General features: G+C 40.6%; 1 protein-coding gene across 12 annotated transcripts in view; it reads right to left on the reverse strand.

Annotated features, from left to right (window-relative positions):
* LOC138010365 (histamine H2 receptor-like) overlaps nt 1–24,021 on the reverse strand; it is a 24,703-nt gene extending 682 nt beyond the window's left edge. Inside the window, exons 1-4 of one of the 12 annotated variants that reach the window (XM_068857291.1) lie at nt 23,917–24,021; nt 23,748–23,801; nt 9,969–10,050; nt 1–2,040 (exon numbers count right to left, since the gene is read on the reverse strand). The exon at nt 1–2,040 is cut by the window's left edge and continues 682 nt beyond it. In XM_068857291.1, coding sequence (XP_068713392.1) covers nt 864–2,040; nt 9,969–10,027 — 1,236 coding nt within the window. In that variant the 5' untranslated portion in view covers nt 10,028–10,050; nt 23,748–23,801; nt 23,917–24,021 and the 3' untranslated portion in view covers nt 1–863. Of the gene's footprint in view, nt 2,041–3,636; nt 3,662–9,968; nt 10,051–10,550; nt 10,591–11,548; nt 12,180–12,221; nt 12,293–19,454; nt 19,511–20,031; nt 20,277–21,073; nt 21,474–23,747; nt 23,802–23,916 lie in introns of those variants that run through there. The other 11 variants (XM_068857287.1, XM_068857289.1, XM_068857290.1 and 8 more) reach the window with 11 other exon arrangements.
* Between the last annotated feature and the right edge of the window lie 223 nt (nt 24,022–24,244).

Below are 24,244 nucleotides of genomic sequence, written 5' to 3' on the forward strand. Positions count from 1 at the left end.
TGATTTTTTTATCACAGGGGCACTTTAACATGATTCTTCCCGTGCCAGTCCTGAGTCGCTTGTAAATTCGAAGATAAGGGATTTAATCTACTTTACATTTTATCGGAGATAAAAATAGATCTCAAAATTGTAAAAAGATTCCATGACCCAAGAGTAAGATTTGCCAAATTGGCCTGACCCCGGGAGATTTGAAGTGGGTGCAACTTTCAGTTAGCCGATTTGGTATATAATTTGTTTATTTTCCCTCAAAACTTGACAATTTCCACACGAAGATGAGGACAAGCATGATATCAGATTCTTACCCTTTAGTAATGGACTCTTGATCATAAATATATCTCACAGAGATATTTGGCCTCAGCAAACCGAGCTTTCAGCAAACGAGCTCAAACGAGTGCATTTTGATCAGTAATGTGCTGGCCAAACTTTTCTACACTTTCTCCATAGGCTTGAGTCAGACATCGAGCCATTCTTGAGTGGAAGCTCAATCCAATCTGGGTCGACCCAAATGGGGAAGTTCCCTTCTCAGACGCCAAATGTCATTTTAAAAATATCTTTTTCATTATCACCTTTTTTCCACAATGGCCGCCATTTTAGTACTTTTTTTGTTTGATTGTTAATTGGCCCTTTTGCAGTGGTTAAAATTCTTTTGAATTTTACGTTTAAAAGGGAGACCAAAAGGGCCGATTGGCAAGAACACAAAAGAATACGAAAATGGCGGCCATTTTGGAATAAGTTGTATTGATCCGTACGCGTTAAGTTTGGTTCATGAAACGGCCATACTACAACATTCCTATTCTCGTGAGTGAGAATAAACGCCAGAGGCATAAATAATGATCTAGTGAACCATACACAGAACTTTTACATCATTCGTCTGACTCTTGCTCCTCACTTTCGGCTTGACTTTCTTCATTTAAATCTGGAATCTTACTGTTCCGCTTCAAATGGATAGATACCGCATGGCCTACAAAATTACTTTTTTTCATCAACCGTTTGGCAGCCAAGTTAAAATCTGGTCGAAATAAACTGTATAGTAGTGGATTTGTAACGGACGTTATGTATCTAATCAAAATGACAACGTGAGCGACAGTATTTAAAGCTGGTGGCCTAAAGTCAAATGCAACAAGAAGCATGAGTAAAAAGTATGGGATCCAGCAGACGGCAAATAATGCTGCCATGGTAACAAATAATGCTGCACATTTTCTCTCTCGGGCCGCAGTTCTTTGAGGATTTGAGCTGCGTTCTGTCCTTCTTTTGAGGCGCTCGGAAAGAGCGCGAAAAATTGTGACAAAGGCGTATAAGATAAAGCTGTATGGCAATGCAAATACTACCACTAAACAAAATATGAGGTAGCCCACAAAATATTTAGTTCCTGAAGGGTCCATGGTTTTGTCTATCCAAACGAAAGGAAGAAAGCCAATGAAGACTGCCACAAACCAAACAATAAACAAACCAAGTTTCACTTTTTCTTTTTTGACGAGCCGGTGCGTGACAGGACAAGTAACTGAAATGTACATTTCCAGTGTGGCAAGGAAGATATGATACGCAGACAAAATGGCTGTAACCACGTGGACAACGGTGACGAGGAAGCCTAATTGAAAGCGCAATTGATTAGAGGAAATAACTGAAGTGTGGACGACTATCACATACAAAGGAATATTCAGTAGTCCAGTCATAAAATCACTTATTGCAAAGCTAAACAATATATAGTTAGCTGGTGTGCGTAATGTTTTTGTTTTAAGAAACAACACAAAAACTACAGAGTTAACGACGATAGTGATGAACGCAATGGGAACAAATTCGGCGATGGCTTCGGTGTTAATACCATAAACACCAACAGTTGAGTGGTATGGCTGAGTTTTATTTAACACTGAAGAATTTGGCCCCAGAGTACTCTGATCCATTTGGTGGCAGAATGATGAGGTTTTTCGAGGGCAAGTTGCTGATATCTTTGTAAATTGTAACTCGCAGGATATTCCTTTATTCTGTAATGATCCACTCTTCGTCAAATGGCTGGAGTCCCTCGTGTCCAACAGAAACCACCTGAAAGGGAATGAAAATTAGCAGAAACCTTGTTAGGTGTACTTGAACTTCTCCTTTTTTTTTACCAAACTTGAACGTACTAAGAAATAAATGGTCTCTAACTTGATTGATGTTTTCGTGAGGACAGACGCAATTCGCGTTACTTACGTATTAATTAACACATGCAGAAATTAATTTTTTTCATAGAATTGTCGGATTTTCTGTAGATCAATTTGAACCTACAGCCTTTTGCATTACCCTTGCTTTGCTATTCATTTTGTTGCTGTTGACAAAGAATGTCACCGCAATGAGAGATCACATGAGATAGCATTGTGCCTACGCGAACTCATTGCGGGTATTGCCTTTCATTGCGAACTGTTTAGAAAATTTTGTATCACAGTGAAAATGCCGAGTCACGGACAAAAAGAAAAAGAAAAATCCTCCGACTTGCAAGAAATAGGAAAAACTGGCACGGAGACACGTGGTTTAGATGGCACTTCAAGCGCTAGGAAAGAACGAGGTGATGAAATTCGTCAAATTGGGATTCCCGCCTCCGACACAACATGTCCTAATGAGCAATTGTTATCTCTTCAATCGTCAATTGAGAAGGGATTCACCACCATGAGTGGTTTTCTCACTAAAGCAATTGAGAATTGCTTCTCTACCATGCTAGAAAAATTTGAGAGCAATCTGCTCGAAATAGAGGATTTAGATCTCGAACTGAGTAAGACCGAACAGTGGGCGGACAAGGAAAAGAGCGGGAGCCCCCGAACATTGATTCTCTGCTTGAGAAAAGGGGAAAGGCCGCCGATGAACAAACGAGAAAAGCCTCTGATGAAAACCCCAAAAGCATTATGCTTGACAGCATTAAACAAGACCTCTAAGCAGATGAGGTCGGGGACGCGATTGACAATGAGCTCTCGAGCATTGTTGACAAAAGGTATGGCCGATGACAAGCTGCAGGAGAAAATGAAAAGAGTAGCGCTTCCTCAAAATTGCGAAGCACTTACTAAAGTTAAAGTAAATCAGTTTGTCTGGAACAATCTGAGCACGAATGTCAGAACACAAGATCTTCGCATGCAGAAATTGCAAACTTCTTTGATCAAAGGAATCACTAGTGTGGTATTGACGACAAACAAGATTCTGCCGCGTCTTGATTCGATTTCCGAGGGAAAAGACTTAGGGACTGTGCAATAATTATCAGGAGGGGGGGCCCTAAAACCAGAGGGGGGGGGCCTTAAGTTAAAATAATGGAAAGGAGGGGGGGGGGCTCTACATTAGATTTCTCAAGTAAGTTGAGGGGGGGTCTTAATTAAATTTCACAAATTCGATAATGAATAAATAAACATTTTCCAAATAGACAGATGCCACGCCTTTGACTATCCATAATGTCTAAATATTGCATCAACATAAACACATGCTTTAACTTATTTAGAATGTCAACATATGATAGATTGAAACAATCGCTCATGCAAAGAAGTCACAAACCACGTTGTGAGCTTTGCCAATAAAACATTTGGCATTTAAGAGGTCCCGCAGACATGCCAGGTCTGTTCTTGATTTAAACAGCGAGAGGGTTTCTAGATCTACAGTTTCTAACTGAGGAATGCCACATACTTCTGTTTTATAGTTGTCATCAATGGGTTCACCTCCCAAAGACCGAAAAATTATACAGGTTCGGGTCCTACGGCTTTCTGAGGCAGCAATCCTCTTCTTCTCCCTTTTTTTCTTCTGTTCCTTCTTTTTTCTTGATTTGGATGCTTTAGATTTGGCACCAATAGGAAATGTCGCTTTATATTTAGCCATCACCCTATCCAGGTCTTCTACAAGATGCAGAACGTTTAAACCGACTTGAGACTTTATTTAATGACGTTGTTCAGCATCTGTTGTGCCAAGAGAGGAAATCGATAGCCTCCTGCCAAGCATCCAAGTTAAGCGATTGTTTGCCACTGGGAGGAGGGTCGACAGCAAAGAGGTGCAGAAATTGTGCGACGACTTTTTGATTGACGTGAATGCCTGTAATCACTTCATAGAGCACCAAAAATTCCTTACAATGAAAGCCAAAAAAACGGGCAGACATTAATTGGTCCGACGAGGTTGAAGTTAACTCGCTGTCTGCAAGTAAACTGAAACTCTACCTAAAGGAACACGGATTACCCGTCAGCGGAGGGAAAGCAGCACTCGTAGCTCGTGTTCCAGGTGCTGGGGAAGCTCAAGGTAAAGAAAACCCGGATGAGCAGCAATCTAGCAGTTCCGAAGACCAAGAAGATAATGAACAATCAGACGATTCAGAAATTGACGATTATGAAGAACAAAGTTTCGAGGTGCTCTTCATCCCTGACGACGCAGTGGAATGGGTTGCAGTACGGTGAATACAGGTACGGGTTAGAGAGGGAGGGGGGGGGGGGGGGGCACATCATAATTTTAAGAGAACGTGAGGGGGGGTCAGAGCTAATCTTGACGCTGCTGGAGGGGGGACCTATCTAATTTTTCCTTTGGTGAAGCTCATTTTAGGACCCCCCCTTCCTGATAATTATTGCACAGTCCCTTAATTTAACGCTTATCAGATGGCATCGCAATCCACGAAAATGCCAACAAAAATATAAACATCTGTCGCAAAGAGATGATAATGCATCGATCAATGTTAAGCCCGAGGGGAAGGGGGGGGGGGCAACCCGGGGCATATGTGGGGCACTGCCCACTGCCTCCCCACCCTCGGGAATTTGACTAAGAATCTAAGTCCCAGGGTGGAAGCTTCAAATTTTTGCGCGGAGGAATGGGACCAAGTCGCATCGTCCAATGTGTTAGTCTGTGCGCCGGCCCTCTTGGAATTGAAGTATCGCGGTTAAAGCCCTTAAAGACGGCTGTTTTTAATAGAGGTAAGCACTTGTTTTACATTTATACAAAAACTACTCATTTTCAATTTAAATTGATGGAACACCTTATTTTGTGGGGATTGTGTGGATTGTTGATAATATTGACTCGCTTTTCGTTAGAGAATCAAACGTTGGAATTCTATTAAATGTTTTCTATCCATTGATTAGGATCACGAGCGCCTGTAGAACAAAATGCTACAGCCTTCATGAAATATGGGAGCTGAGGAATGGGCATTTAGTACCAAATCTGCCATTATTCTAGCTTAGATGCTGCTGTAACCCTCAGTGCATTCACCCAGTCTGCAAGTATAGTCAACCAGAAGACATACCATGGTTCTCAGGTGGCCCATCCATCTCTTTCCTGCGTATGCCAACACCTGATCCTGCCAGGCCATTTGGAAATGATGCTTGCACTGAATGCAGTGAGTTTTGTGCTGGGCATCACATGAAGCTAAACTGTCTTCTGGATTATGTAAACAGTGGCAAGAATCAAAGGCTAAACCACCATATGAGATTTTTCTAGAAGCTCAGAAGAAATGAAAATGGATCCCTGGCAATTCTGCTCTGCTAGCCATTGCAAAAGAGGCACTTCTTCCCCCAGAAGAAGTTCTTCTCTGGCTGAAGCATTTGGAGGATGTGGCATGTAATCGCAAGAGTGGGACAAAGAAAGCAGCAGCCAAACGGTGAGAACGTCGAACCAATTTGCGACAGACTGCTGACATGTCAAATGTTTGCCATACATGCAACAGTGAAGAGCCACCACTTGCAGAAGACGACAATGACCAAGATGATGAGCAAATGATTGAATGGGTAGCCTGTGATTCCTATGCTGAGTGGCACCATATTGCCTGTGTGCATATTGAAAGCATTTCAAAGTGGACTTGTACCTCCTGCAAATAATCTCTATCGTATAGATGGTCACGGGGCCCTCAGTTGTATAGCTCAACATTTTAGACTTTTCGTTTCTCTTAGATTGAGACAATGATATCTGCTTGAATCGTCTAAAATGCTAAATTTGCATACTTCAACATGGTGCACTCTAATGGTATCTAACCCTAATGATATCTGACTGTATCACTTGAAATGCTAAATTCGTATAGTTCAACATGGTGTATTCTTTTTTGTATTAAACTGAGAAAATGATATCAACATGGTATACAGCACGCGTTGTTTCTGTAAGATTGCGACAATTACATTTGATTTGATCGCTTTAAATGCAAGATTTGTTGATTTTCCTCCGATTACACAAAGCATCAAAGGAATTAATAAGAAAGCTTGTCAATTTATATCAATGATTTGTAAAATATACACAACTACTACGAACTTAAGTACCGTGGTCCATGAGGGTCATGAAACGCCCAGCTGTTTATTTGGTGTCATTTTATGATATACTTTCAGTCTCAAGTATTTTTTTTTCCTTTGGAAACCCAATACTTTTGTATTTGAGACGCAGCTTTTTTTGGAAAACCCCCTTTCTTTTTTTGAAAACCCAGCTTTTTTTAAAAGAAACTCAGTTTGTTTTGAAAACCCAGCTTTTTTTAAAAACCCAATTTTAATTTTTGAAACCCAGCTTTCTGAAAAGAAACTCAGTTTGTTTTGAAACCCGGTGTTTTTTTTTTTTTTGGGAAAACCCAGCATTTTTCTTCAGTGGTCGCGTTCAGGGTCTCTACCACAACCATACTTATCGAGGGCTCAAAATCAACATGGCGGAAGTCTTTAAGACAACGCGTTCGGAGATCAAATCGTTTAGAGAGGTAAGCAACTTCTGGATCTCTTTACTATAAGCCATACCTAACTGAGACTTAAGACTATTAAAACTGACACCGTAATTTTCTCATTTGACTCGATTTGTGTTAATTGTTAATTTCAGTTTATAGTGTCCCCAATTAGTGCTCCAGCGCTAGAACGAATAGACACTTAAATAAAGTTCCTTTTCACGAGGGAAAAAAACGGGAACTTTGAGGAGAAGCCTCGCTGCAAGGCGAGGACCCATTTCAGTTAAGCCACAGGCACCTTAAGCTCAGTATACGATTTATAGACTTTCTATTCACTACTTACACAAATCCTATAACATATTTCTGTTATCCCCCCAAAATCTGCATAGCCATTGTTTTCAACTTCTCTTGGGACATTTTCATGTCCCAGGAGAAATTGCAAACAATGGTTATGCAAAAGTTTTTTTTTTTTTTTTTTGGGGGGGGGGGGGGGGGTTGGGGGGTAATAGAAGTGTATTATGGGATTGTGCAAGTCGTGAATGGGAAAATTACCGTGTCAGGTCAGACATTGCCTGCTATTGGTAACATTGTAACCCAGTACAACCTGCCGCATGGACGGGTGGTCGGCGTCTAAACCGGCTCCCCCAGGAGCAACTTGCTGGTGAGGACAAAATACAAGACCTGTCAAAGGCCGGCTCCTGGCGAGCCAGCCAACATGCACTTGGTGGGTAGATGAAGCTCGACTCTCCAGGGCGCAAGCCTGGGCGACGGTATATATAGACCTTGTGCTACCCAGATAACAGGGTCCCCCTCTCGGTCACACCGACGAGTTCCAGGGAAATGCAACACATTACACTTGGAGCCGGATTGGCTGCAGGAACTGCCGGATGGTAATCGCATTGACGACCAACCATCTTCGGGGCTCTAAACCGGATTTCCTGTCTGGGTTTACTCCCATAGTCTTATCCTTCCCGCGAGGCAACGTATTGGTTGTTATAACAGGCTTGTACTTGTCCTAGATGGATGGCCTGTCAAGGCTGTCGCCACTCCGGTCTCGCCTCACGGTGAGAGCACAACACGAAAAACAGCAGTTACAAGTTATAACTCCGCGCTCGCAGAGCAGAGCAGAGTTGGACGCTACGGGCTGTCTTCGATCATCGTATCCCACTGGTCAGCTATCGCCCGCCTTAAGCTGGGCAGCCCCCAGCCAGTAAGGTGCTGACTCGCCACGATCCGCCTGCTTCAGTGGGTGCCTGGAACTTAAAGCTCAGCTCGACAAGTGGATCGTTAAACCCTTAACCAGGAAAATACAGTAACTATGAAACGAAGACTCCACTTCTTCGAATAGCTGGTTGGAATGTAAGAAAGATGCAAAATGGATTGACCGAGGACCTAAAAGCAGTTGATGACGCCCGCAAGACAGCTATTATAGACAGCGAAGTGCTAAGACTGAACGTCGACATCGCAGCCCAGCAGGAGACGTGTCCTCCTGACAGTGGATCCCTGAAGGAAGAAAACTGCTCCTCCTTCTGGCAGGGAAAGGGCAGCGAGGAGGCCAGTGAGCATGGAGTGGGTTTCTCTGTGAAGAACACGCTACGTTTCATGATCCAGGTTCCATCTAATGGCACAGTGAGAATCCTCACACTACAACTGTCAACGGCAGAAGGCACGGTTCACCTGGTCTGTGTCTATGCACCCACTCTACAATCTCCACCCGAAGTGAAAGATCAGTTGTATGAGTCCCTGTAGACTGTTATAGGCATGGTCCCATCGTCAGAACATATTCTCCTCCAGGGTGACTTCAACGATAGGGTGGGTGCGGACCGAGAGTCATGACCAAGTGTCATGATCAAGGCATCAAGGCATAGGAAAAATGAAGGACAATGGTCAGAGACTTCTTGAGCTCTGCTGTTATACCACATTAACCTGTGCGTGACGAACACCTTTTTTTTTTCAGAGGAAAGCATGCCATAAGGTATCATGGAGACATCCTAGGTCAAAACATTGGCACCAGCTGGACTTGGTTATCACCAGGCGTGACTCACTCAACAACGTCTGCAACACGAGATCTTATCACAGCGCCGATTGCAACACTGATCACTCTCTGATTGTCTGCAGAGTGAAACTGATCATGACACCTAAAAAAATATATCACTCCAAGCAGAAAGGTCAGCTACGTACCAACACCAGCAAGACTGCCTACTCAGACAAGATCCAGGAGGTTGCAGAGCGTCTTGAAGAATCGCTGATGTACCACCATGAGCAGAGTGCCGAGAAAAGATGGAGCTCTCTTCGTAACACCATTTACAGTGCTGCGTTGCTCACTTTTGGCAAGAGAGAACGGAAGAACACAGACTGGACCCAGCTATCATCGCGAAGCGCAACGCTCTGGTCGACTGCGAGCGTGACCAATCAAAGGAGAACCTCCCGACTCTTGGGGCCACTCGGAACAAGGCCCAGCGAACGGCACGCCACTGAACGAATAACTGCTGGCTTCAACTCTCAGAGAGAATCCAGCAAGCCTCTCTCGCCGGAAATATCAGGGACGTGTATGCGGGCATCAAGCAAGCAACAGGCAAGCCAGTCAAGAAAGCTGCGCCACTATCTTGATCCTTACTCCAGAATAAACACAGTCTCTCAGAAAGCACTTGATGCTATCAAGGATCTGCCCGTACTAGAGGAACTCGGCGTCAAGCCGACCATGGAAGAACTTAGTTTTTTGCTGATTATTGTAGCCATGGCTTTTACACGTGTAATACTGTCTCGCCTGCAAGTCCCTGCCAGCCCCGTTATTCCTGAGTCTCAATTTGGCTTTAGAGAGGAGCGATCCACGGTCGATATGATTTTCTCCATTCGACAACTGCAAGAGAAATGCCGTGAACGCATGATGAACGCATTCATCGATCCTACCAAGGCTTTTGACCTTGTGAGCGGGAGTGGCCTGTTCAAGATCCTGAAGAAGATCGGCTGCCCCTCCCCCCCTTCCCTAGTCTACTTAACATCAGTGCCTCCGTCCATGACGGCATGCAGGGCACAGAGAGCTATAACGGCGCCTCGTCTGAGCCCTTCAAGATCACGAGTGGTGTAAAAAAAGATTGTGTCCTTGCGTCTTCTCGTCTACCTGCACACCAGGAGTGACATGAAACTGTTCAGTCTGTCCCAACTGAAGGCATAGACCAAGGTCCAGACTGTCCGCCTCAGAGAAATGCTGTTTGCTGACGACGCGGACCATGCTTGCGAGGAAATCGGCCTGAAAATTAGCACTAACAAAACTAACGTCATGGACCAGAGTGTCCCGGCCCCTCCAACTATCAGAATTAAAAGTGAGGTTCTTGAGGTCACCGTTCATTTCACCTACCTTGGCTCTACTGTGTCCAGTAATTTGTCTCTCGATTCAGAGATCGTCAAGCAGCGCATCACCAAGGCTGCCGCCGTTTTATCTAAGTTGAGAAAGAGGGTGTGGGAAAACAGTCAGCTGACCTTGAATACCAAACTCAAGGTAGAGTACCGCTCAGAAATACGTTGACCAAAATATGCGCACAATACGCGTATATCTATATGCGTTTGTGCGTATAACCATACGCGTATTGGCGTATAAATATACGCGTATTCGCGTTTAAATATACGCGTATTCGCGTATACCGATATACGCGTCTGCCTAATTAGCTTGCTTACTGTTTTGCTTATTGTTATAAAGAATACATGTAGCTTGACAGCACTAAAATAGTACACGACTAAGAACTACATGACGAAGACACACTTTCACAAACAGCTGTCGCGCTCGGAATACGAACCCACGCACGGATGCTTATTTCATCGATAAACATACAGTTCAGGTTCAAAGTTATTTTGTTCCACACTATTAAAAGAGAGAAATCAATAATATACAAAAGGCACACCATCAATAAACATGCAATTCTCCGAAAATCTTCCAGTTTACCTCGCCGAATACGACGGAAGTTCTACTCCTATTTGAAAAGTGTTGCACTACCTGTCACGACTTCCTCTTGATATGAGTCGTATGCAAATTTTGATAGATCGTTGTTCGGGCATTCCCTTCTACTTTAATTTGCTATCAGTTTAAAACCAGCAGTATCAAATGATACGATACTAAAGAAATTGTTTCCCATTTATGAGTTGGTCGCTCCTCTTCATAAAAAGTTTTTAATTCAACGGAAGGATAAAATGGCAATGAATTGTTGATTTATCTTTCGATTGGCTCAATATTACTTTTCAAGCCCAATTTCACCGCGTGAATTTTTACCCTTAATTTCACGCCGTGAAAGTTTTCACCGATCATTCTCGGCATGAATAGTTATGCCAAGAGTTAAAGTTTCAGGGGCACCCAACGTCAATTTTCGGAAAATATCTGTTCGGAAGACGATTTGAGATCTAAGAATTTTCGGAACATTTGTTGTAAAATTTCTTGCTTGACTGCCTGTCCTAGGATTTTCGAACATCAAAAAGATGATATAATTGCCCATTTTTAATGGATTTTTAGCCTAAAAAGGTCACCTAGAATTTTCGAGAGCCTTTTTTCTGGCTGAAATTTTCGAAAAGGTAAGTTTTGATCCCTATAATTTTCGGATTACTAGACTTTCAGCTAGGAAATCCGAACAGATGAAAAATTTTTAGGGGATAAAAATATGCCTATATCTACCGTTTAAATACTAAAATACGTTTAAGAATGCTATGTTTAGTGGTTTTGAACCATATTGTCGTTGGGTGCCCCTGAAGTTTCTTATCGTAGAGTGATTACGGCTTATTCACTGCACAAAACAATAATTAACAATTATTCCCGTGGGATATCCTTACGAGATAAGCATGTGAAGTCGCCATGTTTTCACGTAACTTGCGTAAATTACAATAAAACGTTTTATAGCCATACTAGATAAATATCCGGTCAATATAAAGTTCAGATAGTGAATTCTGTCGTACCTTAGTTAGCAAATAAGTTTCATCAACTTGAAAGTATGATGCCTATGTATTTAAGGCATATGAACTTGGCTCGCGTCAGTCTTCTGGTCTCTTAACGAAAGAGTCTCTTCGCAAGATTTAAAGCGCATACAACATGAAATGGAAACCGCAACTTATGTTGCAGGTTGCCAATATCATGACTATTGACCATGAATTTTCTCTTACTCTTCGAGCACTAATGACGCACACACAGTTATGTCCGGCTATACTTTTCCTCTTTCTCTAGAATGGAAATCGCATTAAGTTTACTTTGGATTAAAAAGGGATTAAAAAGGCACATTCTGTGTCGTGCAGGGCTGATCACTTAATTGCACTTATTATGAGTAAGTTATGCGACAACACAACAAGCAATTTATGCAAAGCACCTATTTCGTTTCGTTCGCTAGTCGTAAAAACAAAAGTACTTAACGGTTGTTTTGTCTCGGAAGGGAAATGCGTCAAAGATGAATGCCGAATGAAATAAATGTATATCATAGTATTTGAAGTGCGAGTTATAGATGAAAGGGAAAAGTGATAAAATAAACTAAAAAGAGATAATTCGGGAATGACGGATATACCTCCTTGCAAATGTTAATTTAAAAGACCTTTGTTGCTCTGGTTTTGAAAATTACGAAGCCTTCCCTGGAAGCCTTACCTTTAAAACTAAAAATCTCATGTAGTGCGTAATTTGACGTCGCCATTGCAATTGAAAGCCGAATGGTAATGAATTTATTTAGCGCATTTTCTATTGACATATTCAAATGCGCTTTACGAGCAAGTGATCTATGGATGAGATCGGACATCAGCATATACAGGCGCCGCTGGCAGCCGCTATCAGGCCATTAGCGATCTCACCTAGCACATGTATGAATGAAATGAGCCCTGACCCGGCAGGTATATTTTGCAGGTTGCAGGTTGAAATTTACCGTGACTGTTACATGAATAGCTAACCTTAGGCCTAATTAGGCCTAAAGAAACGTTTTTTCGGCCTAAGGAGGCCTAAAGAAACGTTTTTAGGCCTAATTACGCCTAAGGTTGGCTATTCATGTAACAATCACGGTAAATTTCAAGCTGCAACCTGCAAAATATACCTGCCGGCCCTGACCACAACACCGGGAGCCCCATGCCCTACTCTTTACGAATAGTGTATGGGTTCTTCTACGTCCCACAGGGTTGTGAACATTGAAGAGTTGTGAGACAGGCCTATGGTTTTTAGTCCTTATCCGAGAAGACTTGAAAGTCTTAACCATTTGCGGATGTAATTACAAAGGCAGCCTTTTCCAAACAAGGAAGAAAGAACACATGGACAAAGTCAGACTAACAAATGTAGATCAAATGGTGGGGAAACGCAGAGATCGTAGTAAGAGAGAGAGGGTTGAAGCAAAGACTGAAAGTTCTCGAAGGAATTGAGTCACTACGACAGAAACATCGCGAAATGAGACCCCTTAACAATTTTGACCATGATGAAACATGGAAACTAATCCTAAACTCCTTCTTTGATCGTGAAAAAGACTGTAGTAGAATTATCTGCAGTGAATTATTGCAAAAGTAAAAGTACTTGACAGACCTCAGACTGCATTTCCCGCGCATTTTTATATCAGTTACACGTCGCGTAATGATCACGATACGTCATATCCGGTCACCAAGCTAAATGACTAAAAACTGTCCGCCATATTGATAACATTTTTAAACAACCTGAAGAAGACCAGTAAAACTGGTCGAAACGTCGGTTTTAAAGGATATTTTAACCTCAGAAAATCCCGGAAACAATTCAAATTTTAATTTTTGTAGAGATGAGAGGTGAAAGTTTCAGCAATACGACGAAGGGAGGAAAAGGTGCAGAGACGCGTTGATGGCCACTGCAGCAGCGTGGTAAAGGTTGTCAACAAATTAGCTTGTCGTCAGAATATCGCACTGCCAAAAGAAAAGGAGGAAATTTTTCTTGCCTTCACGACTTCACCCACGGCCTCCACAGGCGATAGACCATTAAAGATAAAAGCGCAGAAAAACCTGTGGGACACCCAAAATTTAAAACTAAAGCGCGGTTCATTTCGACTGAGGCTTCTGCAACTAAGACACTCCCGAAAACATTTTGTAAAAAAATGAGCTTTTTTGCGTCAGTCTAAACTGGCACTTATTTGTCAACACTGAAACATAAAAATTTGGTTTTATCAAACGAGAATTAAGCACCGTAAGAAAGATTCGCAAGCTGATGTTACTAGCGTAGGCCTTTTGTCAGAACCTCAGCCCTTCGAATTCGCTATGATGAACGGCAGTTGAATTCGTCTTGGAAACATTTGATTGACGTACACCTAAATGTTACTTTCGAAGTATGAAAAAGATGTCGTTGAGGGGCGCGTGTGACTGATAACCACTCTAAGGTAAAGTTAACCTTTAGAGCGGTTTCAATGAATGAGTTGCCCGTCCCCAGGCCCCTTTATTTTCCCTACATTTGCAAAGATTTCTGGGATCGCCAGGGGACAAACAAACCAGTCGACTCCTCTAGAAATGTACATCGTACGAGTTTAAAGAAAGTTATGGGTACGCAGTGTATGGATGCGATAATAACCGTCGATATTCAGAGCGGCAGAACAAACTAGTTGTGTCTTGAGGTTTTACCCTCCTCGATCCAACAAAGTCTAAGACTTGAAATGGCAGCCTGAGAGAAACAGCTTCAAAGAACAAACTTCAAGGTCACCAAGAGCACTAAGTCCACTAAAGTTTTTTTTTGTTCCAATCATTTCGCCGTTGGATACTGTTGTGTTACTTGCAAAAAGCCTATTTTGTATGTGGAAAGTCAAGTTATCGAAATAAGGGCAACAATCGTATGCTTCGGTGCCTGTTAAAGCAAAGTTGGGAAAGAGTATTAACACTGAATAATGTTCAATGTATACAGAAAACCGATTCAAACCAACCCGCTGCTTGTAGTGATACAGCAAACTCTTCCTGAAAAAAACAAAAACAACCTCTTCCGAGCGTCAATAGGACCGATTCACTAAATTCTTCTGGAATTCAACCCACGCTTATATCTGACTACGAACCATCAGCTACTTGTGATCAATAACATACCTGTAAAGGGTTATTCTGAAAATGTGACACCATGAAAACGGAAATGAAACCATCTTCAACTGAAACCACTGAAAAGCGAATGTCGTCACATACAGTTTTTGAAACGAAAATCAACACTAATGAGAAACTATTCCCTTCTTCAAACAGATCTAATGCTAATGGTACGCAATACCCAACTGAAGATAAATTTAAGATTGTCGATGTGAAATCATCCTTGACTGAAAGTGGTAAACTTAACTCGGAATTGCGCGAGGACGAAGCACTTTAATCCGACTCTTTCTCCAGATAGCTATCACGGCATTGCTTCACTGAAGGCTCGTAACATGGCTTTGAATGTTACTTTCGTTTTCCTTGTTGATATTTTCTCTAGACTTCACATTATTGCCCTCGTCTAGATAGCATTTCATATACAAAATGGGCTTCTCGCAAGTATCACAATGGTATCCACCGGCATCCACCGGCATCCACCGGCAAAATGATTAGAGTAAACTTTAGTGCTCTTGTTGGCCTTGAAGTTTGTTCTTTGAAGCTGTTTCTCCCAAGCTACCATTTCTTTGTTGGTTCGCTGAGAGTAAACCCTCAAGACAGTACTAGTTTTATCTGTCGCTCTGAATATCGACTGTCATTGTCGCATCCATACACTGCATAGTGATCGCCACCACCTATGACTACTTCTAAACTCAAACGATTTATATTTCTTGAAATCCTACAAATACTTCTTATTAAACGTTTCTAACCTCCCAATTTTAACTCGAGCTTGAATACTACAAATACTTCTTATTGATTATTTCTAATCGCTTATTTTAACTCGAGCAGCGCAATCGACTGATTTGTTGCCCCCTGGCGATCCCAGAAGTCTTTGCTAATATAGGGGAAAACTAAGGGGCCTTGGGACCGGTAACTCATTCATTGAGGGTCGTAAAACAAATAAGAAAGTAATTACTTCGACCAATCACGGCTGGTGCAAACAGCGTAATGAACAAATCGAAATTCGTATCCATTCCCTGTAACTTGCTCAAAGTGCGGCAAAACTCGCATGACTACAAACCTTAGTTTTATTCATTGTATCATGCAATAAGAAAATCACATCGTTATTGTTAAAAAACGTCCCTAAAACCTGGTTTCACTAGCGACGCAAGCACAAGAATAAGCAGCTTATGCTATTGAAAACGAAGGTCGACATAAGCATCAAAATCAACCACGGCAACTGCCATTTTGTTCAAATGCTTAGACGTAGGGAATCTGGAACGAGTGCTTTAATTGGTCAGACGCAACACATTTCCTTGTGCTTATGCTGTAAAGTTCGTTTTCACACGACGCAAGCGAATGCAAGCATAAGCGCACGCAAAAGGAAAAGGAAAAAGTTATGCTTGCGTCAACCTCGTTTTCACGGTGGTATAAGCGCTCTTATGCTTGCGCTTTTGCTTGCGTCGCTAGTGAAAACCAGGCTCAAGCATTTGATAAATTGTCCTGGTAGGCTACAGTGTTACGTTATACTACTCACAAAAACAAAAAAACGAAACAAATGTCCAAAATGAAGACGTTCTCACATTAACTGACTATCAGCCTGGGTCAAGAGATTATAAAGGTAAGAGAAGTAATCCCTCATACTGGCCCTATTCCCTTCGTAATCCCTCTTAGGTTATTTTTAGATGATAACAATTTTCGCGCGGATAATGTTACCGCGCGCGTTACGTGGAAGTTTCATGGAGGAGGGAAAGTGCAACAAATTCTGTACGATGCCACTCTCCGTTTTCAAAATTGAGTTTCATGGCCTGATAAAATTCATTGTCTGAAAGATACAGGTTTCAAACATACATCCTTGGAATTGCTTAACTGCCTAGTTTGCAGTGATACCAATTTGAAGAATTTCCAATCTATCAAACCGTGTTAAATAATTTTGACATATGCAGATATGTTTACCTTGGTTGCATTGCGTTACTTGTTCATTTTAGTGCGCACTTTCTCATCGTCTACAAAATTCTGTCGCTTACAAAACTCGTCCTTGTCAAGATACAGTTTGCAATCATATATCATGGAAATCGGTTAACTGTATAATTCACTCTGATACCAATTTTACGATTGTCTAGTGAAGGAAACCCTGTTAAATAATTTTGTAAAAGGGAGCTATATTTTACGCGTGCGTTGCAAATTGACTTCAATCCGATCTTACGTCTTTAAAAAACGGTCAATTAAAATTCTCCTGTCATGTGTGGAACTGTTTGAAAGCGTTAGCTGTCTTCTTTATGAATATCATAGAATTAAGTGACCATAGTTTAAGTCCGCTAAGAAAATCAAGAACGCGTTGACCAAGTCAGGAATATGTTACATGTGACTGTAGTCTGCGATATTTCATTGTGTACAAAATTCTGTCGCCTATAAAACTCGTTACTTTCAAGATACAAGATGCAAAGATATATCATTCAAATCGCTTAACTGTGTTGTTTACAGTGACACCAATTTCAACACTGTCCAATGTACGAAACCGAGTTTAATAATTTTGAAAGATGCAAGATGCATATTTTAATCCCGCGAAGAAAATCAAGAACGCGTTAACCAAGTCAGCGATATATTACTTGTTGACTGTAGTCTGCGAATTGCCAATGTTTACAAAATTCTGTCGCTTATAAAACTCGATCCTTTCAAGATACAGGTTTCAAACATCTATAACTGAAATTGCTTAATTGTCTAGTTTTCAATGATACCACATTCAAGGTTGTGCCATATACGAAACCGTGTTAAATCTCTTTTAAGGAGACAGCTATATTTAACATACGTGCTGCTTTGCAAATTCACTTGAATCCGATAACACGGGTTCAAAAATTTTTATCGGACGCTTGATTCAAGTTCTCCTTTCATGTTTGCACTGTTATTGAGCTCTATCTGCCTACTCTATCACAGTATCAGAATTAAGTCAACATCTTTTAATCCCGCAACGGAAACCGAGAATGCGTTTATTAAAGTCAGAGAGATCGTACTTATCAACTATAGTCTTCCATTTGCCATTCTGTACAAAATCCTGTCGGATACATAACTCGTTCCTCCCAAGATACAGGTTTCAAAACATAAGTCATTGTAATCGGTTAACTCTGTAGTCAACAAGTCACGTTCGTCCACAAAATGTATATATACGATTGCCTCTCAACATCCTCCGCCATTTTTGTTTGATGGTAAATCGCGAACGACGCGAATCATTGCGTGGGAATTCGCTCAGCTGTCAACATTGGTAAAAATGAGGACATGTGATTGGCTATCAGTTAACCTTCGTGGGAATACCGGATCTCGCAGGAGATCTAAAAATAACTTAAGAGGGATTACGATGGGAATAGGGCCAGTATGAGGGATTACTTCTCTTACCTTCATAATCTCTTGTCTGGGTACATTCTTATATTATGTTCTTATAATTTGGTTAGTCAGCTTGAACCTTCTTACAAGTAAAAAAAGGTTCTTATAAAAAAAATGAGTGTATTCAAGAGATTTTAAGTGACTGAAAATCTCAGGCTGCAGTTCGTAACCAAAACAAGTTTTCGATTTGAGACAATTTAATTCAAGCGACTAATAATAACATCACTTGACTTTGGGTACCTCCGGATTTTAATGGGTTTTATTGCCGTTTTGTCAAATATTTGAGACTTATTGATCACAACAACCGGTCCAGTTATGCGTGTTAACTGCCTGACACAATTGTTTAACTGGTTGTTTACACATAATGGAAGGAAGATGTTAACACTAAAATTATCTTTGGATGCAAATAACCCTCGCTTATGTTTCCAGTATTTAGTTCACATGAAAGGTGTCTTTCTCTTGTAAACAACTAATAATGGCAATAAAATAATTTCTTGATATTGGACCAAATAAAAGCAATTCAATACTGAGTTGATTTTTAGATTGTTTGAATTAATAGACAAGTTCACGCACTTGAGTGCATCATGGGTAATCAGGGCAACATGGTGGAAATTCAAAGCAAAATAATTAAAATTGTATATGACTCTACTTTGTCGACTTTCACCTTTATAAACCAAACAAATAAGTTTAAGTTGACAACTGAGATGAACTGGACTTGGTATCTATTCTTTAGAATTCCTAAATATTGCTTCTTTGTCTCCATGCATTTTCTGTAATTTTTGTGCCTTTGGAATTACAGAATAATCTCTACAATAGCCATTCTCTCCAGCTTTATTATATCGCACCTTTTAGCGCATATCTCCTGTTTTGGAAAATTAAAAAAAAACCAAAATTCCATATAACGAATATTTTTCATGGTTTTGAATTTCCACATAAACCTTTGAATTTCCCTCCATCTTACCCTGATTACCCATAATGCACTCAAGAGGGTGAATTCGTCTGTTTGTCCAAGTTAAAGCTTGCAGCTATTCAAAGCATATGAAACTTTTACTTGATTGAATACTCTGACATCAGCTTTAAGAAGTGGATTTAAATCACAAAATTAAAAGCGATCGGCGTCATAAATTGGAGGTCAAATTTTACTTTTTCCGAGGAATCCGTTTTGAACACGGACAAATAAATTATTGAAATGACCTGACGGTGATATTGAACGAAATAAAGCAATATGTTTAATCTTTACTGTTTTGAATTAATTACTCCGAGTTAGACAGGAATGGTGACAGATATTCGGTTTTCCGAGTTTGCGTTCGAGAAGTTCGCTAATAATCCATGACTATTCGCCTACCTTACCTTAAATTAGGTAAAAACTGTCGCAATTAATTAATTAAAATAATTTCTTCCACTTCCTCATAACGCCTTTCTTTTAAAGTCAAATATCTGGCATCAATCTTGTCTTAGTAGTCACTTTACCTACCTTGCAGTGAGCGGTTATATCAGGTTGAAGGTTGGAATAGTAAAATGAGATCTCGTTACACAAGGAAGTGGCTAAGACAGCTGCCACAAGTAATTACTATTCATTTCGTTATAAATTCGTTTTCGACTGCAAATAAAACTCATGTGCTGCCGTCAAAGATCATTTTCCATTAACACCTTCAAATTTTGTTCTCCATTTTCTTTACGAGCCAATCATACTCCACACTTAACCAAAACAAAAAGAGACAGTGTTCAATTTAGTAGTCTCAGTTAAAGAAAAAACAGATTAAAATCAGGGTATTGAGGTTGCATTTCTTCATTCCGATTAAATTAATGCTGCATCTACCAAGTGTCAAAAACACAGTAATTATCTACATTTGACCATCTCTTGCCCGCTTGATAGCTTATAGGTATGATCATTTCTCGACTAGAAGCATTATTACTTTTTTAGCACAAAGTTCATCTGAATGAAGGCAATACATTTACTGAATCAAACAAACGGGGATAACGACAACACCTGAAAATAATAGATCTTTCCCCACGATAATTAGCGCACAATGTAGAGTGGACAGAATTACCTTGAAAAGTAAAAATCTTCCAGAGATACACAATGAATGGAAGACGATAGCCGTAGTGAGCCGAATGAAGCTTCCCAAGAGTTAATTGCAAAAATGGCGGCAAAGTTATTGTCTGACTTCCAGCGCGCACTTCTATGATCTTCTATAACTTCTCAGTATAAAATATTTCAGTGCGATGTTCAGACGCCAATACTGCATTATATTATCGGCTAGTTAGGTAACTACTGCCAATACAATACGGTATTGGCGTCTCAAAATTGCAATTAGTTTTGAAATACGATCCACCCATCACCTAGATCAATAAATCTGTAAAACAATCGGTTCGAGCCTGGTGGACATTCAATTCTCACCAGTTAAGGTCAGTAGTAAGGCTACTGATCAGAAATAACGAGAATCCAAAAACAGAATCCAAATTTCACATTTTTTTAAAAACCTTAAACATCCCTGTAGTGAACTATTTTTAAAAATCATATTTAAAAGTTCGGTTTTTTTTTTTCGTTTTCAGAAAAAAATAATAATAAAAAGCTCGCCTGAGCCCCGCGGAAACACGGAAAACGATACATCTTCAGAAACCTCGTTTGCAAGAAAGGAACGTTCTCCCTTATTGAAAATTAAATCATATCTAAAACCACCTTTTACCTACCTAAGTGTATTTTAAAAAGTTTAGACATTGTATCTTTAGACGACTCTGCGAGCCGTCGAAGATACTAGCCTCGAAGGGTTTAATTTCAAAACGAAATTTCGGTCAAATATACGGGCCTATTCTACCCTAGCCTATATTTTCCAGAACAAAAAGAGACAGAAAGTAAGCTTCATCATTTGTTTTTAACAACGAAGTGTCTAATAGCTGGGCAGCCGGGCAAGGTCTTGAATAGACTAAATGCCCGGCAGTCAAAACGTTTCATAGATTAGGCCTAAAAAGCACTCCATTAGCCTGATTAGCACTCCGGTTAGGCTAAATAGCACTCCGGTTAGCCTGAATAGCGCTTCGGTTAGCTCTATGGTTAGCATTCAATAATAGCAATGGTAATACGACACATACCGTAAAAATTCGAACACCTGGCAGCCCGTCTCAGTAGCTCAGTCGTCATGAGCAACTCTTGATGTGGGTTTGACCTGGGTTCAGTTCTGCTTGAGGTCTCGTATTGTAATGTGTTTCTTCGTAATGTGTCTTACTGTGGGGCATTTAGGTTATATAGGCAATATAAGACATTTAACTGATTAGAGTGTAATGTGAAGTGCTATGTTTCTACCCCAAACTGTTCAATTTCGGCCCGCTTTTCCCCAACAGTTCAATTTCGGCCTGCTAAAAGCAACGCGACAAGAACAAATAAGCAATTTAGCGTTGCAATGAAACAACAGCTGTCATGTAAACTACATCGGTTCAACGAAACGTGACTAAAATAAACCAGTCAATAAACCATGGTTTTACCAATAGCCCAATTTCGATATATTAAATTCAGTCCTAAACGAAAGGCATCATCTCGAAGCCCTCGGGAATAAACTGATACAAATCCTTACGCTCTTTGTTTCGAACTGAATTTTAATATATCGAAATTGGTCTCTTCAATATTTGGATACGTGAATAATTTTAAAAGCACAGTTAATAGGCTATTTCAAAGTTCATGCCTGCCTCCTCTTCAAAGCGAGTCTGAAGGTCCCTTGACACCACAGAAAAAAAACTGGGTCCGTACCCCTTAAAAGTATGTACGTACGGACCATACATCTTTGCCGTGTAAACTATCCGTTCTATGTTTTTATGATATGGCTCCGGACCCGCTTTCTTTTCGCGATCCCAAAACCGGAAAAATCGAGTCCAGACCCCTTTTTGCAGATCAAGAACGCTGTCTAAACGTGTTTCCGCTCCAACTCAATTCGAATAAAAATCTGCTCCGGACTCCGAAAATCGGCAGTGTGAACAGTATGCCAGAAACGGGGCCTTAAGGCCAGTGGTATAATGAGCCAAAGCAAATTGATGGCTGAGTAAACAGTAGAAAAATATTTGTCCGAACCCCTTTTTAATCGATCCGGGCACAGTTGAAGTCGCTTTGAAGAGAAGGCAGACATGAACTCGAAAATGGCCTGTAAAGAAGAAATTAGGGAGCTTAAGCACGCGCGTCTTTGAGACGCGGACGTGTAGGTTTGTGAGGTGTTGCCGGCGCGTAATACAACAAATACGAGAGGAAAAGAAGAATTGGTCAGTCACAGGTGTTAAAAGTAAAATCAATTTTCAAAGGCTTTGAATTCTAAAAAACTGACGTTTTCCGGAATATGGGGAGATGCTGGGATTGGTCCTTCTATTCCTAGGAGGTTTGTGGGAAAAATAACTCAATATAGCTGTTTTAGAAAAATTCAGTCAGTAAATGGGGTTGTTTTTCATTTAGAACCGGAGACCGGTTGATCCCCGCCTTGTTCAAAAGTAATGAAAAACATCAAGCTTCGAGTTTTTTAAAGTGCTTGCCTTGTCATGGCACATACATGATCACGTCATACACAGGTGAACAGGTGGTTGACTTGAAGTATGACATAGTGATAGCGTAAAGTCGATGTTCGATAGTAGGTATATTAGCCATCGTTAAAGCATCAGAATATTTGCAGTGTGGAAAGATTGTTCAAAGTACACGTTTCTGTACCGCTTCCAGCTGACCAATGAGGCATCCAGTAGACGGGAAAAACCATGCTGCGCTACATACTCAATAACAGATCTGATGGATGTTATGCAAATATGGACAAGTTTTAATTGATTTTGATGTTTTGAAACTCCTTGCGAGATTGCAAACACAAGATCATTTATAAAGCTTCGTTGTTTTTAATTGGAACCTTTTACGAAATCGCAGACCGGGCAAGATCACCGTCATTGTTCTCACCGTTGTCAAGCGAGGTATATAATCAGTAGTCCCAGCTCCAAAACAAGCACACTCTTTTTTTTCTTTTAAGGAACGTTTTATTGTTGGGGCTGCTGAATGTTTTTATTTATTTATTCGTTTATTTTTTTTACTACGATTTGAACCTGAAAACGTTGTTCATGTGGTTTTTTTTACAGTTACGTGGTATAAAATTTCAAGAAATCAATGCGGACGTGAGCATGAATGTTTCCTGTGGTGACTGTCTATAAGTATTTGGGTTTAATATTTCTGATAGAATACATTTATTCTTCCTTTATTTATACTACTCACACAAAAAATGAGCATTATAAAACCGTCGCTCTTAACTGACTGTCATGCTGGATATATTCTTGGAACGTTCTTAAAATTCTGGCTAATCTCAGGCTCAACGTGTTTATAAGAAAGGTTCTGATAAAAAAGGATTGTTTGTTTGATGTAAAAGGGCTAAACATATAGCTAGACAGTGGCTAGAAACCAAAATCAAGAGAAAATTTTGTTAACCGTAGGTCGAAACAATTTTACGCCTGTTTTCATGCATGCAACTAAATCGAATTTAACATTTTTGGCTGGGAATGACTTTGTCCTTTGTTTTAAAAACCGATGCAAATTTGCATGATCGGTTAATATTGCCACACCAGGAAAGTATTCGCCTGCTTAGAGGGGTTTTTCAGATCTCCAAACACAGCCGGACCTTTCAAAAACTCAATCGTCCAGAGAATATTCATGTTAACACAGGCAAATGGTTTCTGAAGACCCAGAACAGCAAAGTCTCGGCTATTTAATTTTTTGCTTTACACTTCAAGATTTCTAGCGAGATGTGATGATTCCTACCTTTAATGCAAACTTCTTTCCCGAAATGACGGTAGAATGAAGAATGTCGTTTGACTAGGAGATAGAAAGGGCCGGCACCAGAAAAGACATAAATCATGAAATCAGAATTCGAATTAGGAAAATTGATTCAAACTAATACAGCATGTGTAATAAAGGAAAAGAAGCTTACCTGTCCCTAGAAAATAAAATGAGGAAAGCGAGCGCTGCGATAGAACCACGTGAAGAACCCACAGAACAAATACAAAAAGCGCAACTCTGGTTTCTCCAGAGACGGTTAGAGCGGAGCAAATATCTGAATTTTGAATGAGGAAAATTTTCCTGTGCTTCCAAATCAATTGACAGCTGTCATATAACAAAGTTCAAAGACGTAGCGCAACAAACCTATTCGTCACATGTCGCGCCAAAGTTAAAACATTTCTCTAATCTGTCATCGCGCCCAGCAAGCTCGCCTGTTGACATATTTCCCAGGAAACACTGCGAAACTCGACTGCGTTCGC

This window comes from Montipora foliosa, chromosome 7 (genome assembly GCF_036669935.1).
Source record: "Montipora foliosa isolate CH-2021 chromosome 7, ASM3666993v2, whole genome shotgun sequence".
NCBI classification, from domain to species: domain Eukaryota; kingdom Metazoa; phylum Cnidaria; class Anthozoa; order Scleractinia; family Acroporidae; genus Montipora; species Montipora foliosa.